The 24,652-nt window shown below is 43.7% G+C and overlaps 1 protein-coding gene across 4 annotated transcripts; it reads left to right on the forward strand.

The window, feature by feature from the left end:
• Positions 1-772: 772 nt before the first annotated feature.
• On the forward strand, positions 773-24,627 carry PHF11 (PHD finger protein 11). 4 transcript variants are annotated; one of them, XM_058829917.1, is made up of 13 exons: positions 816-881; positions 1,455-1,671; positions 5,148-5,282; positions 5,624-5,736; positions 6,616-6,751; positions 8,374-8,481; positions 9,230-9,363; positions 12,296-12,342; positions 15,493-15,551; positions 15,951-16,017; positions 17,836-17,958; positions 19,185-19,256; positions 23,053-24,627. In XM_058829917.1, exons 5-13 carry the CDS (start codon positions 6,644-6,646, stop codon positions 23,190-23,192), a joined length of 858 nt encoding a protein of 285 aa, XP_058685900.1. In that variant the 5' UTR covers positions 816-881; positions 1,455-1,671; positions 5,148-5,282; positions 5,624-5,736; positions 6,616-6,643; the 3' UTR covers positions 23,193-24,627. The 4 variants fall into 4 exon arrangements, with proteins under 4 accessions (XP_058685898.1, XP_058685900.1, XP_058685902.1 ...); XM_058829919.1 differs by lacking the exon at positions 816-881 and adding an exon at positions 22,332-22,389 and having other exon boundaries at positions 1,459-1,671; XM_058829915.1 differs by lacking the exon at positions 1,455-1,671 and having other exon boundaries at positions 773-881.
• The last annotated feature ends 25 nt before the right edge of the window (positions 24,628-24,652 follow it).

Genomic DNA, 24,652 nt, shown 5'->3' on the forward strand with positions numbered 1-24,652 from the left:
TGGGTCACAACAACCCCAGGCAGGCTGGGGGAAGAGTGGCTGGGAAGATGCCCGGCAGAAAACAACCTGGGTGTGCTGGTGCTTAGTGGCTGAACAAGAGCCAGCTGTGCCCAGGTGGGCAAGGGGGCCAATGGCATCCTGGCCTGTGTCAGCAATAGGGCAGCCAGCAGCACCAGGGCAGGGATTGTCCCACTCTACTTGACCTGGTGAGGCCATACCTCAAATCCTGTGTTCAGTTTATGAGCCCCTAAAATCAGGAAGGACGTGGAGGTGCTGGAGCTGGTCCAGAGCTGGGGAAAGGTGAGGAGCACAGCTGCTGTGCGGAGCTGCTGAGGGAGATGGGGTTGTTTAGTCCGGAGAAAAGGAGGCTCACGGGTGACCCTACCCCACTATGGAACTGCCTGAAACGAAGGCGTATCCAGGGCGGGGTCGAGACCTTCTCCCTGGCAACAAGTGACAGGAGCTCCACCCAGGGAGGTTTAGGTTAGACAGCAGTTCTATCATTCTGTGAAAAGTGAACACGGGGCTAGGCAGGGATGCAGGACAGCGCCTTTCCCATAGTGAAAGCCCTCGGGAAATGGCTGCCCGACGCTGCCGTACCTGGCACGGGTCGAAGCCGCGTACCGGGTCCATGACCCCGGCCCGGCCGCGCCTCCCCTATGACGTGTCGGGGCCGCAGCGGCGCGCCTTCCCGCCGGCCGCGCGAGGGCGGCAGCCAATCAGCGCCGCGAGGCTGGGCGGGGCGGAGCATCGGCGGACGCCACCGCGCATGCTCCGTGCTCCGGCCGGGCACGCTCACTTCCGCGCGGGACAGCTGAGGGTGGGGGAGGGGGCGGTGGGAGTAACGGCGAGCTCGGGCCGGGCGGCGCCGCGAGCGGGCGGTAAGTGCCACAGCGGGCACGCGGGCGGGGGGAGCGCGGGGCATCCTCAGCGCCGGTCACGCAGCGCCGCTCTCCCCGCAGGGTCAGGGAGTGGACCCTGCCGGGGCTCGGGCTGAGCGGGGGGGCCGCGAGGCGGCACCGGGACCTCCGTGAGGGCCCGAGGAGGTGCTGGGAATAAATTCTTTACTTGTGAGAGTGGTGAGGCACCGGCACGGGCTGTCCAGAAAAGCTATGGCTATCTGATCTCTGGCGGTGCGTGAGGCCGGGTTGGATGGAGCTCTGAGCAGCCCGGTGTAGCGAAAGGTGCCCTGCCCGCGGCTGGGGGGTTCGAACGAGACGTGATCACAAGTGAAAGACGATCAGAAAGACAACTTTTGTTATTCGTTCTCGTTCCTTGAGAAATCTGGATGTTTTTGTTCTGTAATGACGTGGGGAGAACGGGGGAGTGAATGTTGGTCATTTTTAGATACCACATATCCTGCCGTGCTTCTTTCCTCACAAAGCACAAATGAGGGACACAGTGAGTATGTGGTAACAGGTGTGTGATTTCTTTCTTTCTTCCTACTTCTATAGATCCAATCCTGCACTGGAAGGAAGAGGAGAGCAGAGCGGGAGCTGGGGCAGTGGGTTTCAGTAGCGTGCTGGAAGTCAGGGGACTCGGGTTCTTTTCCTTACTGCACTCTGGATATACTAAGAGATTCTGTGCCTTAGCCTTCTCCTCTGTAAAAGATGGATATTTACAAGGATGCTTTCAGAACTGGCTCTGGAGAGCAAGTTCTTAGACACACTGGTAATGTTTCAGCAGGATTGAAAGTGGCGCAAGCCCTGCGCTCTTGCCAGCACTGTTCTCCCTTTCTACTTTCTGTTTCCTTTCTCGTTTTCTTCCCTTTAGTCACTATTATGTGTCGACACTTCAACGCAGATTCTGGGTATATTTCTAGGTCTCAAAGAGACATGAGCAGTTGATGGTTGCTAGAAAGGTATTTATTGTAGAAAAGCATCAGTCTCAAAGCCAAACAGTTTAGGAAGTTAAAGGCTTTACTAAAAGCTTTGGCATAAAATCCCAAGTTCTGAGCAGCAACTCTCTGGTATAAAGTCCCGATGTTCGGGGCAGCAGCTTCACAGCGTGGCATTCTGTTGTCCTTGTCCTGGACCACAGAAGCAGTTGGTAATGATGATGATGGAGCTGCTGTTCTTCTTCCATCGGTTGTTCTTTCTCTGATCTTCAATACAGGGGATTAAATTCATAAATCATCCAATCAACTAAAAACACGCTTCTAAAACAATACTTTCTACACCAATTTGAACTTAATTCTAACATGTGAAAGCAATGTTCTTTTTACCTAAATCTTACATATAGGGTATTATCTGTTTACATAAATAATCCTATCTGTTCTTATCCAAGAATGCAAAGTATATTTTCATTATCTCTAGAGCTAAGTTGAATCTGTGAAGAGTATTATCACTGAACTTTAAACTGGGTAATAAGGCTTTTCACTAGCTAACAGGGACTGACTCTTAGGGCACTTAAGCTTTATTTTTACCTACTTAAAACTGAAACCTACACTTTTACTCTATATCTATGGTTTAATATATTTTAATTCTTTTCTCTCTCTGAGGAGCTCAGAGAGGCTTTTATTTTGGATTCCAGCAATTATGAAAAAATAAAAAACCAAAACCAACAGCCCTGCTTTTAGGAAATGGCACAGGTAGAGGAGAAGTGGCCCGGTGTGACTGTTCTCTCAGCTGCTGCTCTGCCTTCTGTTTTGCAGCATCATTTGTTCTGTCATGAGCGGAGGGCAGCAGAAGGTCCCCCAAATCTTACAGCTAAATTAGGCCCCCTGGGTTCCCTGTGGTGGTGACAGTGGAAGCAAAGTGTTGCAGAAGGGCTTTGGGACAGTAAGGGAATGACTAAAACAGCAGGTGAAGATCCAGCATTGGTAAGTGGAAGATGATAGATGTGTCAGAGAAACAACCATAACGCTGATGCTCTCCCTACTTAATTTAATTCCACTTGAGAAAGAGATCTGGGGAACTGTAATACTCCGTACTACTGGTCTAGTTGACAGGGTGTTGTTGGTTCATTGTTTGGACGTGGTTATCTCAGAGGTCTTTCCCAACCTAGTTGATTCTGTGACAAGGTTGTGACTCTCACTGAAAGGCATCCCTTCTAGGGGAGCCAGGAGGACAAACCTGTGGATCTGTCCCTATGGTTTCTGTGTTGAATTCTCACCTTCCAGTTAGGTGCAAATCAGGGTACTTTTGTACCTTCCAGTGTTTGTGGTCGCATTGCACAGAGTGCTCCCGGCGGTGCAATTGGTGCAAAACATTTCCTGTTAAGCAAGGGCTGGAACAAAGCCACACGGCTCCCAAGCTGCTTCACGTTCCTCCCCAGACCCGTGGCAGCACAATCCACCAGCCCTCCACCCAGTTTTGTCTGCTCTGATCACCGTGGGCCCCATGTTGAGCTTTGTGGTTTTTTCACTGCTTTATGATTCTAATGGTAGTTCTCTGGAATTGTCAGCTCTGCACTCAGAAGCAGGCTAAAATGTGATTGGAATAGTGAGAATTATTAAGGAAAGAGGAAAAATACAGAGTGATCTTGTGACTTCGTAGTATAAATGGTAACCCATCCCTTTGGAGATGGTTTGTTCCTCTTCGAGTGTAGCCAGAGGAGTAGAGAAGTGACAGAGGTGAAAAAAACTGCAGACCAGCAGTTTTTGTTCTGTACAAAGAAGAGCTAAATAGTTTCAGATTGCTCAACTTTAAAAAGAGACAGCAGGAGAAATAGTACCAGAACAGTGTTGTCATGAGTGCTACTGAAAGAGAGGAGCAAGGATTTCTTGCCTTTCCAGACAGATCCTAGGGTGTCAGCTGGAATCCCTGAGTGGCGGGCTTAAGCCCTGCAAAAGCAAGGCATTATTTATATAAAATGTAATTAAACTGTGAAACTGGAAACCTGCCCTTAACCTCTCCCTTCTTGCGCAGGAGCAGCCAGCCAGCTCCTCCATATCCTCTTCCTGGTAGTACTCTGTAGCAGAAACTTGGGAAGAGCACAAGTTCCTGTGGGGGTGTGTTGGGTTTGCATGGCCAGGTTTGGGTGATGGAGGAGCTACAGGGATGGCTTCAGAGAGAAGCTGCCGGAAGCTTCCCCCGTGTCCAGCAGAGCCAGTGTCAGAACTGACCCTCTGCTGGCCAAGGCTGAGCCCAGCAGGAATGATAGTAATGCCTCTGTGGTAACACATTTAAGAAGGAGAGGAAAAAAAGTTATTGGGCAGATATAATTGTGGGCAGAGAGGAGTGGGGTGGGAATGTGTGAGAGGAGCAACTCTGCAGACACTGAGGTCAGTGGAGAAGGAGGGGCAAGAAGTGCTTCAGATGCCAGAGCTGGGATTCCCCTGAAGGCCCTGGTGCGGACCATGGGGAGGCAACTGTACCCCTGCAGCCCATGGAGGTTCATGGAGATGCAGAGATCCACCTGCAGCTTGTGGAGGAGGTGGATGCCTGAGAGGGGGCTGTGGCCCTGTGGGAGGCCCATGCTGGAGCAGGTTTCCTGGTAGGACTTGTGACCCTTGGGGGGACCCACATTGGAGCAAGCTGTGCCTGAAGGACTTCACCCCAGGGGAGACTGACCTATGTTGGAGCGGTTCATGGAGAACTTTTGTTCATGGGATGGACTCACGGAGAAGTTTGTGGAGGACTGTCTCTGGTGGAGGGACCCCAACACTGGAGCAGGGGAAGGACTCTCCTTGAGTGTGGCAGGAGCAATGAGTGATGGGCTGACCATAATCCCCATTCCTCACCTCCCTGTTCCTCTTGGGAGAAGGAAGTAGAGTTTGGAAAGAAGGGACAGGTGAGGGCAAGGTGGTTTTAAAACTTATTTTACTTCTCATCATCCTGCTCTGATTTTTTATAGTAATAAATTCTGTTAATTATCCCCAAGCAGAGTCTGCTTTGCTTGTAATGGTATTTGGTGAGGCATCTCTCCCTGTCCTTAACCCCATGAATCCTTCGTTATATTTTCTTTCTCCATCCAGTTGTGGAGAGGAGTGATAGAGTGGCTTGGGGGACTGCCTGGCATCCAGACAGGGCCAACCTACCGCAGGGGGCCAGGGTATGGGGCTAAACAGGGCAGTAGGTGCAGGCTGGCTGCTTCTGCACAGAGGAATGGCCAAGAGCTGTACTTCCACTGCTTCAGGATCCCTACAAAAGTGCTGGAGTAACCCCAAAGCTGACCTTGACCAAGTGTCTTCTGTTCTCCATCAGCACCAGGATTTCTCCGGAGCCTGTAAGAACACCAGGGACTGTAGACTCTGCCTTTAGCCCCTTCCTTAAAAAATTCCTGGACCTGGATCCTCTGACTGGGCCTGAGCAGGGCCTATGTGTCTGCATCGATTCCAGGTATTGGTTTGCTGCAGAGAGGTTTTCCTGTATTCTAGGCCATTCAAACACTAGGGTTGTCACTAGTGTGAGCCAGAGGAGAGAAAACATAAAACATCCTCTTCTACTCTGGTGGTGTTTTCACGTGGGGCTACCCAGTCTGTTTTGTGCAAGGGAGATGGGAACTAGTGAAAACAGTTTGTCTGTTGAAACCCAGAAAAAGGTTGCAGGATTTGTTGGACTATGAGATTTCCTGCCTATTTTGTGCATGGGCCTTACTACCTCTCACTAGAATAATTTGACTGCAGATCCTCCTATTTCTTGAAAGTAAATGCAGATTTTTCTTCCCCCTTGTCATACAGGAGTTTGTGCTGTCAGAGGTTACATCTCCAGCAGAGGACAGTTTGGAGAATCACACCTCGTAGGAGTGGGAAGTTGTTGAAGATTTCTGTGGTGGACTTCCACAAAAAACAAAGTAAAATTTCTGCTGCAGATGTTGTGGGGTGATGCTCTAACCTGCTGGTGAGGGATGTGTGTAAAGGCTTGTGCAGAAATATTTAGACTGCTTTTGTGAAGTAAGTAGCTGGCCTCAGAATTTTGCAGCTGCTGGAGAAAGGCTGTGTGAAGAACAATTAAGACTTGAGTGGATATGGCCAGGAAAAGATAACAGGTGTCCCTGGGGCAATTTTCCCCTCAGGGAAAATTCTGTCATTCCTGTTAGTGTTTCATCTTGTCGAGAGAGAATGTTTGAATCTCTCATTTCTGATTTTTTTCTTGTGCCCCAATTTACTTGTAGACCGCTCCACACTACTTTGCTGCATCCTCCTTACAATAAGAAATTAGTGTTTCTTCCTTGTTTTCTGTGAGCTCCTGGAAGGCACTGGCAAAGCTCGAGGGCTGCTGTTTTTGGTTCTTTGTTGACTTTGCAGACCCACATGTGGCAGCTGTAGGTTAAGAAAACACAAGCGATTGCTCTTCTCCGTTTATAAATGAGTTTCACACCTTAGGGCATGACGTGCTGGGCTGCTCTTAGATCTGTTTTTGGAGCAGATATTGCCAAGCAAGCTTGAAAATTCTTGTATTACCCCTTATGATTTGTTAGTGACTTTCTAAGAGGAGATAAACCACTCTTTCTCCTGCTCTAATTGCTGGACCTCCTGGGATCTGGTTTCCATCCCACTGCTATGCCAAGAGTAGGCTTTGCCTGTTCTACCGGTTGTTACTGGAGGAGGAAAGCACCAAGGGTCGGGAATGTAGGTGAAAGAGCAGTCAGAGGGCAGGTGTTGGCAGGCTCTGCTTTCTTCTGTCCTGCTTGACCTGAGGAAGTTGTCAATTGCTTTGTGTTTTGTCCCAGTTTTCCTGCTCCAGGTGCTTTCTGGATAATGGCGAAGATGGTGAGAAGAAGATGTGCATTTTGTTCAGAAGGGGAGGCCGGCTCTGTGATGTATATCGCCACAGAGAGAGATATTGCAGCTCATCAGGATTGTCTGGTGAGTGCCAGTACTGAAGAGAAGGGGAAAAGGGATAAAGGGGGAAGTTTCCACTGCTTACCTGTTTTTGGATTTTGCCATGATGTCTGGATTGAAAGGCTGGTTACTCAAACCAGCAAGTTTATATTAGATTGAAAAGCTGTGAAAAGGAAAATGGATTTGGCCAGGATTCTATAGTGGGAGAGGATGTGTCTGCACACCCAGAGCTGTTGATTTGTGATGTTTTCATAGATGTCTTTTGCTAATCAGTGGTCCCAGACACACATGAAAACACCACAAAGACCACATATGGCCTAGCAACAGGAATAGGTATTCTTGAGACACTGTTGAGACTCATCCTCTTGGATGAGTGTTCTCAGAACACAGAACGTTGTGTACTTAAACCTTTGCAGGAAAATATCTATACCTCTTGATGGTTAAAAAACTTTCCAGTGTGTGCCTTATTTAAAATGAGGAATAAAAATATCAGAAGTTGATAATATAAAAAAATCTGTGAAGCTCTAAGTGTGTTGTGATCCTTCTACTCTCTTGCCTCCCCTTTATTCTGGAATGTTGGTGAATCTGGTTCTTGGTGTGCAGAATCAATTATAGCTGCTGTATTCTTCCTTCAGCAGAGGGAGAATATAGCTGAGGGCCATTTAGTGCCAGTGATTGCTGCTAGAGCAACTTCCTGTCACTGTCCCAGCCTTATTCTTACAATTGTTACATCTACATTGTTATTTTTCTGATATATTCTTTTGGCTGGTTATTTTTTTAACAAAATGTTTCACAATGATGTTTTTTTACAGCACTCGAATGTTCTGTTTGAAACAGGTTTTATTATGGCTTTAATTATCTGTGTTTTTATTCTTTCTCCTTTCTTTCTTCTCCCATCAACTTTACTCATTTCTCTGCCTTAGACTTGTTTGCACTGTTTGGGTTTTTTTTGCAGTCAGCTATCACCTTCTGAGCAGACAGACTGTGCCTGCTAGATGATGAAAGGGTAACTCCCTTTTGTTTGGAATTTGCTACATATAATGCGTAGGAAATAATTGCCAGGAACTTCTCTTTCCTCACTTATTGTCACGGCTCAGTAGTTCTGTGGGAATTAAAATATGCTTGAGTGTGCATGTGTGTATTTTTGGGGGGTTTCTCCCAGGATGTGTACAACGTTTCTGGTTTTTTCCTGCAGTCAGCTGTTGTCAGCATTGGGCTATGTGGAAATCTTATTACAGAGAAATGTTGCATCCAGCTGTAGGTCTGAACAGCTGAGCACATAATAAGATGTCCAAGGTGTGGAGGTCTGTTGCTTGAAGATCTTCTCATCCTACCTCTGGGCACCCTGGAATTTCAGATTTTCTTTGTTCATGTTTTTAATCAATTAACTTTTTCACCTTATTATCTTTTCTTAGTTTGCCTTCAGATTATGTGAAATCTCCTATGTGGAAGGTGAAACTTCTTTTGATTGCAGAAATTTCTAAGCACAGCTCCTTGTTCAGTGTAGCTGGAACCTCTTGAAGATAGAGAAAAATCAGCCTCATTATGTAGGGCAAGTGCAAGAAGAAAAGATGTATTCCTTCTCTCTTTTTTGCACTGGTGACTGAGTCATTCTTATTTCTTAAAATTGTCTCTTTTGTTTTTAGTTATTTTCCTCAGGATTTGTGGAATCTGAAGATCATAACCCAGAAAATCTGGAAATAAGGTTTGATGTGTCATCGGTGTTAAAAGAGCTCAGGAGAGGAAAGCGGCTGGTAAGGAAATGTTTCTGAATCTGCAGTTAGTCCTGTCTCATAGTATTGAAGGCTGTCTGGCTTTCATTATAATAGTGAAAAAAATTCATTAAAGTAGCTGGTCCTTCTGATATAGTAAGATTATGGAAATTACAGGTTTAGTGTTGGAGTCGTTGATTTAACATTTGGTTTAGTGAGATTTAGTTAATTCTGTATTAAAATGCAGGTGGGTATTTTACTGGCCCTTATGTCCTTAGTCAAAGTTTCCTGAGACTTTGGTAAAGAAGGAAGCCAGTGCCTGAAACAAAAGAATGTGATCCACAATTGCAAAGGGGAGCACCTTCTGAGTTTAGCAGAAATAAGATTATTTAAATGAGACTTTTTTTAATTGCCTTTGTCTTCAGCTGCCCTCCTCCCCTGTGTCCTGGGTGGAACTCTCTTCATTATGAAGTTAGCCTAGAAAACATAAATACAAACATTAACACTAATTAATGTTGAAATAACTTGGGCAAGTTGCTCAGTGCTCTCACATGGCTCTTTGCCTCATTTTACAAATTTATCAGTATGAAATAGAGGTGAGATAGCAAAAAGGTGGCGGAAATAATGACCAGGGTAGGAGTTTGCAGGAGTGAATTTGCCCGATGAATTACACAGAGGTGATTTGCAATGGAATACTAGCTTTTCCCACAGAGAATGGCATTTGCCCTGCCTGGCAGGAATTGGAGTAGCTGCCTGTGACATTTACCTGGTGAAACCCCTCCTTTTGTAGGTGTGCAACTTCTGCCGCAAGAAGGGGGCCACGGTGGGCTGTGAGGAGCGCACGTGCCGCAGGAGCTACCACTTCTTCTGCGCGCTCTGCGATGACGCAGCCGTGGAGACCGACCAGGTCAACGGCATCTACCGGTACTCACCGAGTGTCCTCTGTCACTGCCAGCCTCTAGGGCTGGCAAGAGGGACTTCCTTGGGTGGGGCTTAAGGGGATTTTAGGGAAGGAAATAAGTTCTCCTCTCCTAAAGTGATGCTTGATCCTCTGTTTACAAACTGTGGGAGAAATATTTTCATTTCATAGGAAAACTTCACTGCAGTGGGAGGGAATCTGTTTAGTGCTTAAGCCTGAAACATCACTGAAAGATAACAGGGCCAAATCTGAGAAAGTCAGTCCTACTGACTCTGGCTAATCTTCAAGAATCAAGACTTTCATTAATGTCACTCAGATTCTAAATTCTTTCTTGGTTCAGAAGCTTCAGTAAATGTGGTCTGAGTGCAGAGCAGGTTATAGCACTTTTAGGTTTGCTCACGTTAGGCAGGTTTGGGTAATTTTCCCTCTCTCTGCTAGGAAAGAACTTTGGTTCCCACCAAAGGCCTTGTATTTCAAGTTTGTTGCTAGCATTAACACAATTGATTGGATTCTAAGTAAATTTTCTGTCCTGATCATGCTAGTCCTTGTGTCCACTGCCCTTGGTCTGCCTGCATGGCCACTGACAGATGGGACAAACTGTTTGGAGGATGCAGATGGATGATTTGAAAAATTTGGGCTTCAGGGACCTTTAGAAATGTTGAAGTTATAGTGATGTCTGAGGTGCATAATAGCCCTGGTACTCATTTCTGTGCAAGGCCAGAGAGATCACAGGTCCCATTAGACTTCGATTAATTTGAGGATTGTCTAATCCTACTTGTTTCAGAAAGGGGTGGACTAGTGCAGTCCTTGGTAGCAGTGGAAGATGGGTCCTTTTGTGTCAAGACACTTGCACTCCTGGCTGGTTCACAGCGCTCTGCCTAAAATGAATGTATCTGTTCAAGGCTGTAAGCCCAGCTGTGCAGGGAGGAGGTGATGCTTAATTGATGCTTATAAAACCTTTGTGAATCTGCAGAGCTCAGGAAAGAGTATAACTGGGAAGATGGAAACTTTCAATGATTGCAGAATTAATGGTTTTCATCTTATAGCTTTAGAAGGTACAAGAAGGCTGAACTCAAGATGTTGAAAAACAAGTGGGACTGACAGCAGTCTAGATACAAACTGGTAAAGAAGTGCTTGCATATACAGTTGGTGGCATTTAGGAGATGGTGACCTTGGAGGTTTGGAAGAGGGACCCTTAAAAATGCCTTGTTTTAAGTCACTGTGTGATACTGAAAGCCTAGGAAACTAGGCTATAGTAACCTGTATTGAAGAGCTGGGAAAGGACTGGATTAGAGGAAGATACTAGGACAGCTTTCAAGGATGTAAACCTGAAGACTTTTGTACAGTAGGAGTGGCATAAATAAAGCACAAAATTGTAACTAGCTGAAATTATTGGAGAGTAGACTTGAAAAACAGTGGATGTGGATTGACAGCACCTTCACATTTTCATGGTGAAATATAACATACTGAAAAGAGAGAATTCCTTCAAGAGAGGCAGAGCTGGTGATTTTAAATTCTGAGTTGCCATTGTTGTAATGATGAGTAGTGATGATCAAAACAAATTGAGCAGAATGAAAAGAGAAAGCATATGGTGCTGTGGAAGTGGCCAGTAAGAACAGAGGTGGAGAAATAAGTGCAATTTGCACTGCTGTCTCGCAAAAATGATAGTAGGGAAGTGCCTCCAAATAAAGTGGCCTGAGTAGTAAAATATATTGTCTGTACTTTATAATATGTTCTTATGCTTAGGATGGGTTGTATTTCACTGTGAAAGACTAGAACTTAATGGAGGGGAAGAATAAAAAACATTTTCCAAAGGGCAGTATTAGAAATTCAGGGATGTAAATAAGGTCTCTCCAGTATATTTTTGATTGCATTGTTAGGCATACCTGACTTTTTGTGCTTCAAGATGCATTTCATGCAAAAGAAGTTCCTCATCAAGGCAGCAGTCTGCATTTCTAAGGACAGTGCTTCTGTTTTTGTTAAAAGAATGACAGTAACTAGAAAATGTCCTAGTAAATGCAGTTCCCTTTAAATATTGCATCAGTCTTGGCAAATAGATTTGTAAGGAAGAGATAAACTAAGCCATGCTCCTGACAAGGCATTTTTGCTTAAAAAGTGACTTGGGATCCTTCTGTAAGAAAGGCACATTGTAAAAGCTGGTTCATGTTCTCTGCACAGTATTGTATCCAAAAGATAAGGAATATTTTCAGATAAATTTGTTTCATTTTGCCTCTTCCAAGGAGTTTACATTGCTCTCCTAGAACCGCTGAAAATATTCCCATTTCACATATTACTGAAGTTTTTAAGTAACAAATGGACTGAGCAGCTTTAAGCTACTGGATCTCACACAGGGTTGCCCTACTTAGTCAGGATTTGGGGGCTGTTCCGTGAGCACAGGGCAGCAGGCGCGAGGGGCACAGAGATCTCCAGTGCTGTGTGTGGTGGCACTGCCCCTATCCTGCAGGGCTGAGGAATGGAGAGTGACACTGAGCAGATGTGTCTGAGGAGGCTCCTGGCCTGCACGGGGCAGGGCCAGGGCGCAGAGCCGCAGTGGCTGTGATGGAACAGTGTCAGGACTGTGGTGTTTCACCTTGGGAGCCTTAATCTCATTTCAATGTCTCTGACACAGTGATTGCCACACACATGAAACGGGTCTGACTCAGGGTCTGAATGGTGGGCTGGTGGAACTGATCATTCAGAGCTTCAGTGCTGAGAGTCCATTGAAGTTCTGGAAGTACAGATACAAGGTTGTGCATGCTTTAAAGCAGGTGGTTTCTGAGGTGGATAATGCTGAACAAAAGTCCTGACTTTTTTTAACTGTCTTTCAGTTTATGTTCAGTGAATAGAGGGGAAAATATCTGTTTAAATCTGTCAGCATAACTCTGCATATTTATTAATACTTCTTCTCTTTTTCTTGAAATTTAACTTAAATTTTAGAGTGTTCTGCCCAAAACATGACCCAGGGAATAGGACCAATCACTATGGTGAGTTTCTTTAATGACATTGATTTAATTTGTTTTAAAAGTTTTCATTCTACAGTCAGTAGGTCATATGAACAAGGTAAGTATCACCACCTTCATATTGAGTGGTGGACTTCTAATCTTGCAGGAGTGGTTTGGTTGAGATCTGCATGTATGCACAAAAGAAATCAAGAAGGTTTTTTTGAAGTGGGAGAAGTCAAAATTAAGTCATCCCTGAATTTCACTGAAAACTGACTTAAACCACAATGTACACAATCCTTTATGGAATCATTCTTACTCTGGGCAAGTAGGTCCAAGCAGCTTGTGAAATCCATGTGAGACAGGAGAGCTGCACACAAGTTTGCACTAGATTAGCAAGGAGAGGACTGTTACAGAGAGGTCACCTTGGGATTTTATCTGTGGTTATGCAGACTTTCACATTTGCATCTTCTGTATTCACTGCAGCAGTTTTTAAAATAGGACCTTTCATTCTGAAGGATCCCAAAGAGCTTTTTAAGTTTAATAAAAGAGTTGTACTACCCCTGTTTAAGGAATACTTCATGTGCTACAGAAATACAGCTTTGTTTGGCAGTCCTGGCCCTTCCTGATTCAGAGGTATTTGGGAATCCTAACCAAAGCTGGATCTTGTTAGCCTAATGCATACAACTCTGCTTACAGTGAAGTGGGTTCTAGACTGGCCTTCACTTTGAATTTTAACTCATTTGAGCTGTGAGCACTTGTGTGTTCCCAGTGAAGTCTAGCAAATTTTGGCTAATCTTCTTGACAGTCTTGCTGCACTCTGATGACACTTAAGGAATAGGTTAGGTGATTATTATTTAAGCTTTTAGTCATGAGGTCTGGGGCTTCTTAGCCAGACAGTCTGTTTAATATCTGATACTGCTGTGGTTCACTAACCAAATCCATCTTCTTAGTTTACTTAGTAGCTGTGCTTTCTATTTATCCATAGTTCTGAATCTTGACCTTTCTTCACTTTTCAAAATTACTTTGTTTTCTGTGGTCTAATGGTTGTCAGAGTCTGTTGGGGCTGCCCAGGCTCCCAGGTGGTCTCCTGTGCAAGTACTGGGCAGGCCCAGGATTGCTTTCTTTCCAGTACCAGATAATATTCAGGCATTAGATCCAGCCCTCTAGACCACCTTGTTCATAAGGACGGCTTACGTCTTAAAAGGTTGAATCACAAAATGCTTTGGGTTGGAAGGAACTTTGAAGATTATCTAGTTCCAGGCTCCTTGTCTTGGGCAGGCACACCTTCCACTAGAACAGGTTCTCAAAGCCCCATCCAAACTGGTCTTAAACATTTCCAGAGACAGGGCATTCATAACTTCTCTGGACAAACAGTTCTAGAGCATCACCACCCTCACGGTAAGGAATTTCTCTCTGTCTAACCTAAGCCTGCTCTCTTTCAGTCTGAAGCAATCTCCCTTTGTTCTGTCACTAAATGCTGTGGTACAAAGTCATTTTCTGACTTTCTTGTAGCCCCCTTTAGATACTGGATGGTTTTTGTCTTCAAATGCTGCATATACAATGTTCCCTGAAAAGAGAGTTTTCTCCTAGAGGAGTTCTTCAGAGGCACTTAATTTAGAGACCTTCTTTTTATGAGGGGTAAATGGATTCTGCTGGCAGTGTCTAGTCTGCCTCCTGAACAAGCTTCTCTGACCTCCTGAGAGTAGCTGTACTGTGGGAAGTGGGAAGCAAGTGGGAGAGTTGAGTAGAACACACTTGGTTCCCCAAGCCCTGTGTCTCTTGCTTCATAGTTTGCAGAAAATGGAGTCAAGGAAAATTGCCTTATTCTTGGTTCATACAATATTCTTGTGCTGAAATGTCAGGGCTCTGCTGTGTGATTGGGAGGGGATAAGGTGCCTTATGGGCCAAGAACTCCCCTTGCAGCTCTGTGCAGCAAGGATGTGAGAGCAGCTTGGACTTGGAAACAGACTCCAACCTGTTTAACTGGAAGAGTTGAATGTGGACAGAGTAAAGACTGACAAATGCAGGAGAGCAGCTAGCACTGTGCAGGGCAGGAAGAGCTGGGCTGCTCTTCAGATCCTGCTCCTCTTGTATAAGGCATCCTTACAGCAGATATCAGGGAGAGCTCAGAAAATCCCATCATGTGTCAAAAATACCCTGCTGGGCAGCAAGAAACACTTTGTACCTACAGCAGTATCTCCCACACTGCCCCAAATTAGGCTTTACAGGTTTGTTTTGGATGAAGTGAGAGACCAATTTCCTTTCAGGCCATGAAAAATGCCAATGTACAGCACCAGTGCCCAAACTTGATTCCACAGCCTCTGTGTACAGCAGTGGCTCCTCATTCCTCTAGATAGGATGATTTCTAACAGGAAAGGCCTTATTAAATGCTGCCCAGAGGTTCTGGAATTAAACAGGGAAGGGGAAGTGTAATCCCACTGTACTTTAAATACTCAGGTTTTGGTGGGTGGTTGCACTCTTCTCTGCCTTTCTCTGCTCCTGCCATGTCTTCCTTGCCAGGGCTATCCTTCTCTGCTTGTGATACTGTAGCTGTTTCCAAAAGCTGCCAGTTACGATGTTGGCAAGAGTCTCTGGTGCATCCTGATGAAAACAACGTAGTGAAAGCAGAGAGAATTTTTCAGAGATGTCAGATCACATTGCTACAAACACTTTATAGCATAAATAATGTTAAACTGACAAGTCAAATGGCTTCTGGAGGTTTTCTGGGAGGGTTCTTATGTTGATGAAAAACTTAATGCCATTTGTATGTCTTTGAGACATCCAATAATTCTTTAAGTTTAGTTTTGAGGGTGTATTAACATATGAAATAATTGTTTGGAAAAGAAACCAAACAGTTTTTTACCACCTAGAGGTAGTGCTGCTGCCAGGAGGAATAAGTTCGCTCTGCCACAATTAAAAATCTACGGAGTTGAAAATGTTAAGTGATATCCTAATGCTGTAATGATTTGCACTTTTTCCTAATGGTTGATTCATGCTTGCAATTTTCTTAAATGGAAACAGTGTGAATTCTGCTGAAATGTCAGGTGTTTGGGGAAGCTGAAACATACTTTTGCCTTGCCACCCAAAGCTCCTCACTTCTGTAGCTTTTTGGGAAAAGAAGGAATTTGAATGATGAGTGATGGTCAGTCTGAGGTTCTCACTTTTGTTATTTTGTTGTTTGTTGATTCCTAGATGCAGCAAATAAGAAAAGAAGACGTACATTGACATCTCCCACCATCACAGAAGAAATGGTAATTCTGAATTTCAGTAGTACTAAAACTGGGGACCAGGGGACCTGCTACAGCAAAGGATTTACTTATCAAAGGATTCTGACAATGTTCAGAAAGAGCCTTGGGAGCTCCCAGTAGGCATTTGTTAACTTCTCTGCTATTTGCAAATGTAATGGTTAAGGAAGGTGGTGTCTCAGGTGTCTGGCTTTTCTTAAAGCCTTTTTGCTTTGAAGCGGTTTTTGCTTCCGTTTTCAAAATAGAATGTCTGGAGAAGAATATTGTTAGCCATGCAGAGAAGCTGACTGTATTCTCAGAAATGTGGACTGCTTTTTATCCTTCTGCTAAGACAGAAGTATGATAATGAGAACAGCAGTAAATGTCAGCATAATGTAAAAATACATTGTTTTGATTTTCTTACAGAGTACAGAAGAGACAGCAGAAGAAAACCATTTACGAATACTAAAACGAAAGAACAACAGACATAAAGGTGAGACTCACTTTGATACAGAAAGGTTAATTCAGTTTTTACTGTGCCTGTGAAACTTTTAGCAGAGAAACAAGGCATGCAAACACTGCTCCTCCAGCAAGGACAGTGGGAAGATAAGAAGAAGACATGTATGAGAATGCAGTGATAGATGGGACAAAGGACTGAGTCTCTGTGAGCCTGGGGTGGGTTTATGATAATGGATAAATTGTTATATGTATGTAGGGAGTGTATATAAGCAACACAACATAGAATCAAGGTGTCAATGTAAGGTTACGAGTACCCCTGCAGGACCTTGGGCCTGAAGAAAGGATTCCCTCTTTAACACAACTTCAGTGTTGAGGAGCCTTTTTCTGATATATAAGACATTTGGTAACAACTTTATGGGGCAACTAGGAGGTACTGTGATCTGTTATGTTGAAGTGCAGAGCTTGGAGATGGCTGGTAGCAAATGCTGGGCTGCAAATGTATCTTTATGATTCTCCTGAGACGAGTGGCTCTCTGTGCTCTGGCATGGCAGCAGAAGTCTGATATGTTTTAATAGCTGCAGCAAACAAATACCTGTGGTTTGGCTGAGTGAGACTTGCTTTGTGATGTGAGCTGGTGATTCAGATGGGAATGACCCCACTCTGGCTGGCTGCTGCATTCAGCTCCGTCTCCTGCAGATAGGGGTGCCTCTGCCTGACACCTCTCCTCTGTATCAGTACTGTTAAATCTAAAATGGGAGCCCTGGAGGGCGTTAACAGAGGAGGTGCTCTGAGGAGGGGGCAGCACATCTTACCTTTGGAAGCCTGGGTGTACACAGGGTGCTTAGCACAATGAAGTGTTTTACTGCATACATGTGGTGTTACAACAGCGAGATGGACCACAGGATTCAGTGCTGCAGTTTTCATGTTACCCTGAAGCTCCAGCTGCAGTTGCTTGTTGGGATTCTGCTGGCACTTGAAAGTCTGGAATGTGCTAGTGGTGATTATTCACCTCACTATGGATATGTTTAATATATGGGCATGGTATTGCAAGTGGCTGCCTAGTGTTTTTTCTGAATTTCACTACCACTGTAAAGAACAGGAGACATACAAAGAATCCTGAAATACTCACAGAGCATCTCATGTAAATGAGATGGCATTTCTTTCCTCACAAATGTCTCCAGTAAAATGTAACCTTGTTTTAAATGGACTTTTGTGGGTTTTTTTGTAATTGACTTAATGTTTTTAAGGGCAGACTTTTGTGAGCCCTCCAATAGCTCTTTGCTTTTGAACAGCCCATTGCACTGATCTTACTAAAACATGTCACTGACCTGCTGCTCTGAGATAAATAAAAAACGGTTATTTCTCCATCAGTAGCTATGTAAAATGGGCTGTAATAAAAAAGTTTAGTTTCCTGGATCACTTGGAGTAAAAGTAGCCTCAATTTTTACTAAATCTAATACTGATTCTTTTCTTGCACTGTTTTCTGTGCTTTAGCCTGCTCAGTCCATGGTGTGGGCTCAGGATTGGTGGAAATGCAAGCAAGACAAATCACTAGGGGGTATCATGAGCTTTGGGAATGGCACATTTAGAGTTGTGGAGCTGTTTGCTTGTGATGAATGAAGCCAGATCTAGAGCTTAGGGAATTTTACACCCAGCACAGTACTTATGTTTGCCTGGCTGCGTTTTTGTTCCCACTGAAAAGGGCTGTGTGGGTGGCTGGAGGAGCCAGAGATCTGCAAAAGTATTTGTTACTGGTAGAAGGGCTTTGGCCAAAGTGTCAGCTTCTGAAGAGAGGGAGCAAAGCCCACTTTACAGATCACTTCTGTATGAGAATGCTTTTGTGTTTTAACAGTTCGAACAGACTTTGTTAGGAAGTGCAAACAAGCTGGGCTTCTGGATGACATATTTGAAGAAATGCTGGACACACTTCACCTGGCTCAGGAAAAACTGATGGATGACAACACTTCAGAAACAGGTATGTTTCAGGGGGACCCATGGCAGGGACTCAGCTCTCAGAGCAGAGGTGCAGATCTGAATCCCAGGCACTTGGCCCTGGGCCACCTTCCTGAGGATACCATGGTGCTAAAAAACTCAGTTCTTATTTTTGCAGCTGTGCAGGAGGTTGAGAATGACCTTCCCTTTTGAATGACCACTTACAATGAAAGTTCCAAGGAACTTCTTTCTCAAAATTATGTAAGAGCTGCCAACTCAGTGTCTCTAGCGAGACCTTCTGACTTGAATTTTTGAAGCCACCTTTTACAAGTTGGAATAAGCATAGAAAGATTCAATCCAGCCTCTTCTCCCAGGAACAGAGAGGTCCTGAAGCGAACCAGGTTTTATTTAAGTCATAAGTCTGTGTTGCTCTTGCAGCTTCACAGAGGGGACCAGCTCTCTGTTAATATCAGCACTCTCTTCTAAAAATCCCCAAGTATGTACATTTTGAGGCTTTGGATGATTTGTTACTACTGTACTGTCAGCTGTTAGTGTCTCTTTGGGGTTTTTATGGGTTTATCACCTTTTATGAAGTACCGTGTTTTTAAGGAATTCCAATCTAATGTTGCTTTGTCCACAACATAATTAAAGAAAATTTCAAGCCTTCCTCTCCTATCGTACTCCAGTTTTGAAAAGTTAGGAGTAATACCTTTGCATAAAGAATGCTATTTTATGTAAAGTAGCACACTCTAAAGTAGTGTGGAAAGTGGAATGTCCTACCTGGTACGTCTTGCTTCACGATCAGCTTGTGTGTCAATGGTCAGTTGAACTCTGCGAGTGTTTTGTATTTTGCTTCAGCAGAAGCCTCAGGTATGAAATGGAGGTGTAATTCTTGGATGTTTCTTAACAGCAAACAGGGATATCTCAGTGCCACATGTGATCTGTCAGGAGGAGTTGGTGCAGTCAGCTCTGCCATCACACAGTCCTGGCACACTGAAGTGAAATGTTACTTAAGTACCTATCTCTTCTTTAAATGCACTGTTCATGTGGTGTAGACCCAAAAAGGGAGTAATTTTCTGTATGAAACTAAAAAGAATTGACAACCTGATCCTTCTTTCTCAATATAGATTATATGAGAAGGAAGACATCTTAAAACCTCAAGCAGTCAGTATGATGGAAAAGAAGTAATTACTGTTTTGTGGTACTTCTAATGTAGGGCTCTGCAAACCTTTACTCAGTAGTATTACATCAAGTTATCTCTTTCCCCAGAGTATGAAGAGACAGTGATGGCACTGTTTGACTGTGGACTGTTTGAAAATATACTGACAAATATTCATTCAGGTATGTGCAGAAAAGCTGTCAGAGCAGCAATTGGTCTGGGGTTTGGCATTGGAGTTATTCTAATGAGAATTTTGATAGAAGAGTCATTTAAAATGAAAATTCCAAGGAACTTTTTTTTCTCAGTGTTATATAAACAGTCAAATAAAAGCCATGGCTAGCTGAATCTTTAGAAATAAAGTATATCAGATTTGGCTGGCTGACCTGAAAGAGGGAGCGACTCACAGTTCCACAGCTTTAAATGGCCAAAGGGTCTCCACCCCAGGGAACTCCCTTCTCCTGCAGCTTCTTTGGGTTCCTTGTCCACCACCTCCCTTCAGCAGCTTACCAGTGTTGCAGCTCTGCTGCTGGCTGACAAGTGCTGGTCAGAGTAATGCTTTCTACTGAAACACAGCAACTAAAGGCCAGTAGAACTCACCTTGACTGGGGGGCAATTGTGCCTTGAAAAACAAGACGAGAATGCTCAGTGATATGAAAACAAAGGCAGGAACAGCACCGGTGTGGAAGGAAACTGAAGCAACAAGGCTGAAGCTGTTTTCAGACAGGGAAGTCTCATGCTTCCCATCTCCCTCTCCAACAGTTGTTCTAACTTTTGCTTTAATTTAGTCTGGTGAAAAGGGGTTTAATTAGCTAATGTTGAGGTTTAGTATGTGAAAATGATATTTGCTGTTTCCCCTTCACTTGACTGCCAAAAGCCAGGCTCCTCCCTTCAGTGTCCTGTTCTTGCATTTAAATTTCTTTTTCAGCAGTTGGAGTGTCCAGTATTGCAGTTATTTGACACAAGGTTCCACCAGTGCCTGAGCTGAGGACATTAAAACATCTCTGCTCAGAATTCCTCATGTGACACAACCTTGGATCACACTTGTTTCTTTCACTGCTGCATCAATTATTTCATCCTCTTCTCAGCTTACAGGAAAATCTCTTGATATTGGCACCTCTCTGAACACACCATGTGATTCTCATGGGTACTAGTTGTCCCCTCTCCAAATCCCCACAACTCTAGCAGCTCAATTCTTCCTGTACCACACAATCTCCTTTTCTGAGACCTTTTCAATTTCAACATCAGTAATGAGGTTGGTTCCAAAACTGATCCAAGAGGAGCTCTTAAAATGAAGCAATGAGAAAGGAATGAAAACCCTGTTAATTACAGGTTAAACAGTAGAGAGGGAAGAAAATCACCAGCTGCTTTTTTTTTTCCCCCCCCTCTTCTTTTTTCATTATTGTTACTGTTGTCATAATCCCGTACATGCTCTAGCTAGCATGTCTCTGCGGTGACATACTAAGTCAAGGACTACATAAAGTAGGACTGGTATAAATACTATGTCTCAAGCTGATGGTTTTGGGTCATTTGCCATGCTTTAACTTCACGCCTTTTAAATCATGATGCAAAACCTGTTCTAAAGCCTTACATGCCAGCACAACATTCCAAACCGGAACTGTTGAAAGGGCTTTTTAAAATCCCTTTTATATACAGGGATCCCACACTCCTTTTGCAGTGTGCAGCTTTTACTGCAAACTTGACTGCATGTAAAACCTTCTGCACAGGATATGCTGTTGCCTCAGCAGGAGTTTCAGATTTCTAGGTTGGAGGTTTCTTTTCCTCTCCTTCAAGGAGAACCAACTTTTAGTTTTGCTTTCAAATTCTGTTGTGTGTCCTGCTTGGGCAGGATGCCTCCATCAGCTTCCCTCTCCTGTGTGCTGGTCAGCAGTCTGGCCAGGAGCTTTTGAGCTCCTTGACAGCATTTGTTTTTAGGGGGTTTGTAGCAGCAAATTCTGCAATTCAGATAAAGGTTTTGGAGACAAAGGCCATGATAATTAATTTTAAAACTGTCGTGCAGTTCCTTCACCGAGAATCCCGTAGCACTTTGGGGCAGACATTCCAGGTCCATGTCCCTCAGGCCATTCCTGATTTTATAGAAATACATTTTCTTTCCCTTCAGGCTATTTCCTCTATGAGGTGGAAGGCTTCCAATCAGTTACCTGCCTTCCTGTGGAAGCACTGCTGTAGGCCAGCCATTCCCATCACTGACATCCTTGGGCTAGTTCTATTTTTGCCACATCCTTTTGGCAGCAAACTCAGCTGTGGGTTCAAGCTGTGTTTGTTCCATCTGTAGCTCTCCCAAATGCTGAATCAACAGGCTCACAGTGTTCCAAGTTGGAAGAGACCTGCAAGGATCACTGAGTCCAGCTCTTAAGTGGCCTGTATGGGGATTGAACCCATAAGCATGGCATTATTTAGCACTATGCTCTAACCAACCGAGCTGCTTTCTTTATTTCTGATGACTAATTCATATCCAGATTCTCTCTAAGAGTTTTTTTTTCCCTGGTTCCACTTGTACACGTCCAACTGCTTTGAGTAAGTGTCATCTGAGTGCAGAGGGATGGGACATCTCGTTTTCAGTCAGAGCTAGGCTGGGGCACCAGCTCCCTCTTCAGTGAATGCTACCAAAATTTCCCATGGGCAGCAGGAACCAACATTGCTCTGGCTGCCTGTTTTCAACACCTACACCCAGCTTTGGGTAATGTATTTAAAAACATGTCCATGTCCATCACCTTCCACATCCACCCACAGACAGCAGGTGCTGTGCTGTCTGTGCTTTCTGACTACAGAGGAAGAAGCAAGGAGCAGGGAAGCAAAAGGCCAAAGTACTTTGCTTTTTGTTGTTTGTTTGTTTTGTGGTTTTTGTTTTTTTTTTAACAAAGCTCTCTTATTCTGAATGGCATAGGGTAAACATCTGGAGAGAATTTCTCCACTCTACTCACTGAAACTTTAGAGACATCCTTCAATATCTGCTCCCCTAGCACAGGAAAAATATATTCAGTTTGTACAAAATGCCACCTTCTTACTAGAATCTGAACTCTCAACATTCTCACACACTGAGAAAGTCATTTGTTGTTCACAGACCAGCCTTGCTGCACAGAGGTCACCAACACCTCTGTGTGTCATGTTAACTGAATAAAGCAGGTGTTTCATTTAAAACTTGCAATTAAATAACTCTGTACGGTTGTGGTAATGCTTCTGAATACTGGCATGGTTCCTTTCTGAGCTCTCACTGACTTAATAATCTTTAACATTAGGGAAATGGAAGCAGCAGAGGGAAGCAGAAATGCAGTCAAGCAGGGCTTTGCAAATAAGGTAAACAACTTGGTTAATCCCATCAGGATACTGTCAGTAATGATTTTGCCAGAAGAAGGAGAATAGGTGCTGTTGAATTGTGTTTTTGAGAATCTAGTTGAATGTAGTTGTCTAAACCATCTCTTTTTAGGTTTAATTTTTTTGTTAGCTAAAATCCACTAGGCTTGTAAATTTGCTTTAGAGTGTCATTTAGAGATGTTATCTTTTAAGATTTAAAAGACATCATTGTTGGAGGAGTTCTCACACAAACGGGCTCTGAAAACAGAACCGTTAAAAGCTCATATGCTGGTTAACACGGGGGGTTAGTAGCTAAACTACTAATTTTTACATATGCCGAGATGTTTTGAAATTTCATCTCCAAATTAGCTGTTACAGATTTCAGCATATGGATAGCAGAGTATGTGACTCCTGCTCTGTGCTTTCTCTGACACACCAGCCAGACTCTCTCAGCAGACAGGGTTCAGCTCTTTGTGAAGACACCAGGTGTGCAGGGTCACAGACATTGCTGTAGAAAGGAAAAGCTTTTAGTGTAGGTTAAACCAAGCACTGGGAGCTCTGCAGAGTTAATTAATACGTAACATGTTTTATATTAGTAATACTTACGTATAATAATAAAATCTTATCCCTTAATAAGAAAAGCTTTTTACCCCTTTTTTGTAATAGGAACAGAAGAAAAAATCCAGAAACTTCTGGAAAACAGAAAAAGACTGGATCACAAGATTGAGCTACTGCAGGATGTAAAAGAAGTCATCCTTCCTACTCCAGAGAACACAGCCAGTACATCAAGTACGATGTCTGAATAACCCCTGTCTGTGATGGTGCAAGAGTTAAGATTTTCTAATGATAAAAACCACAGAGCAGTCAGGTCAGCCCCAGCTGCGAGCAGGGGCTGAAGAGGTGCAAGAATGGAGTGTTATTTTTATACCTCACTGTTGCAATAATTTAAAGTTCTTCAAGTGTTAAAATCTTCATCTTCAAATTTTTCCCTCATTTCACTATAAATTTTCATTTGTATTCCACAATGGAATATAAATGAATGTTTTAAAGTAAATTTAGCTTTTACAAAATAAATGAATGTTTTAAAGTAAATTTAGCTTTTACAAAAACTCCAGAGAACCCCCCAGTAAAGACCTTTTTCTCAAAGCCAAGGCAGTGTTCAACTGCCACAGAACACTTGCTAAAGTCACTTTAACTGTGGGAGCCCTTTCTTGGCTGGGCTCTAGACCATGATGATGTTTGAAGGACCAAAGTGCTGCTTTGGCTTTCCCAAAAAATATAAATGAGCAGAACTTGCATTCAAGGAAGCCTTCTGGATTATAAACAGGAGTTTAATTTTAAAAGCCTAGTTTTTCCTTATTGACTGGTCAAGGTGTAGCTGTTTCTGCTGTAATGGCAGTGGTAAAGCAATGTTTGCAGGCAGACCAGGGAGGGTAGGACATTAAACTCAGAAAACATACGATGTAAAATTGAGAAAAACAGTGACTGGATCTTCCTTTCACTATTAAGAAAGGGTTCAACTTTCATATATTGTTTGAATACAGCAAAGCATTGTTTAGCCACAACAGACTAAGTCTATAAAATAAAACATTTTTTAAAGGAGCTGTGTGTGGAGTTGTGCTCCCTGTCCCTGGTGCTGCACAGGATTTGGCCAAGAAGGGGGAGTGCTGTCAGACTGTGATTTACCCAGCCTTTGGCTGAGGAACGAGCAGAGCACTGGCAAACACCACTTGGCCTGACCCCAGTGAGATCCTGTTACAATAGCTGTACTCGGAATTCCTCACTTGAGCTTGTTCTGTAGGAAGATGGAGATTGATAAGCACAGAATAATAGCATTCAAAAATGAGCTCTTGAACTATAAGATGTGTGTGATTCAATAAAATAAGAGTAATTTTAATTACATACACAGTTCAAGTCTGCTGCCCTTCTGGGCCTTGAACCATCACCAGTTTACTGCCCAAGCCCAGGACTTGAGTGCCACTCAGCCTAAAAAAACCCCCATCTAAACCAAAAATGCATTAAACAAGGAGCTCTGTTATTAAACACAAGGAGAATGATAAGGATGTCCATACATACCTTTTGAAGGGTTACAGCCACTTAAGGATGACTTAGTATAAAAAAATCAGATTGATAGAGTGAATCATTGATGTCTAAAATCAGTGCCTACAAAGAAATTTGCTCATTTCTGAAATCAAGATCACAGGTATTTTGTCAGGCACAGTGAAATCAGCAAGATTCATTATATGGGGCAAGTTGGGTTTTGGTT

This window comes from Poecile atricapillus, chromosome 1 (assembly GCF_030490865.1).
Source record: "Poecile atricapillus isolate bPoeAtr1 chromosome 1, bPoeAtr1.hap1, whole genome shotgun sequence".
Classification (NCBI taxonomy): domain Eukaryota; kingdom Metazoa; phylum Chordata; class Aves; order Passeriformes; family Paridae; genus Poecile; species Poecile atricapillus.

What these genes read in the sequence shown, in the direction of transcription:
- PHF11 (XM_058829915.1), top strand. Translation starts at nt 6,644, where the DNA reads ATGGCGAAGATGGTGAGAAGAAGATGTGCATTTTGTTCAGAAGGGGAG. An exon ending in CCACCATCACAGAAGAAATG is followed by an intron (nt 15,552 to 15,950) that starts GTAATTCTGAAT and finishes ATTTTCTTACAG; the next exon opens with AGTACAGAAGAGACAGCAGA. An exon ending in ACTGACAAATATTCATTCAG is followed by an intron (nt 19,257 to 23,052) that starts GTATGTGCAGAA and finishes TTTTTGTAATAG; the next exon opens with GAACAGAAGAAAAAATCCAG.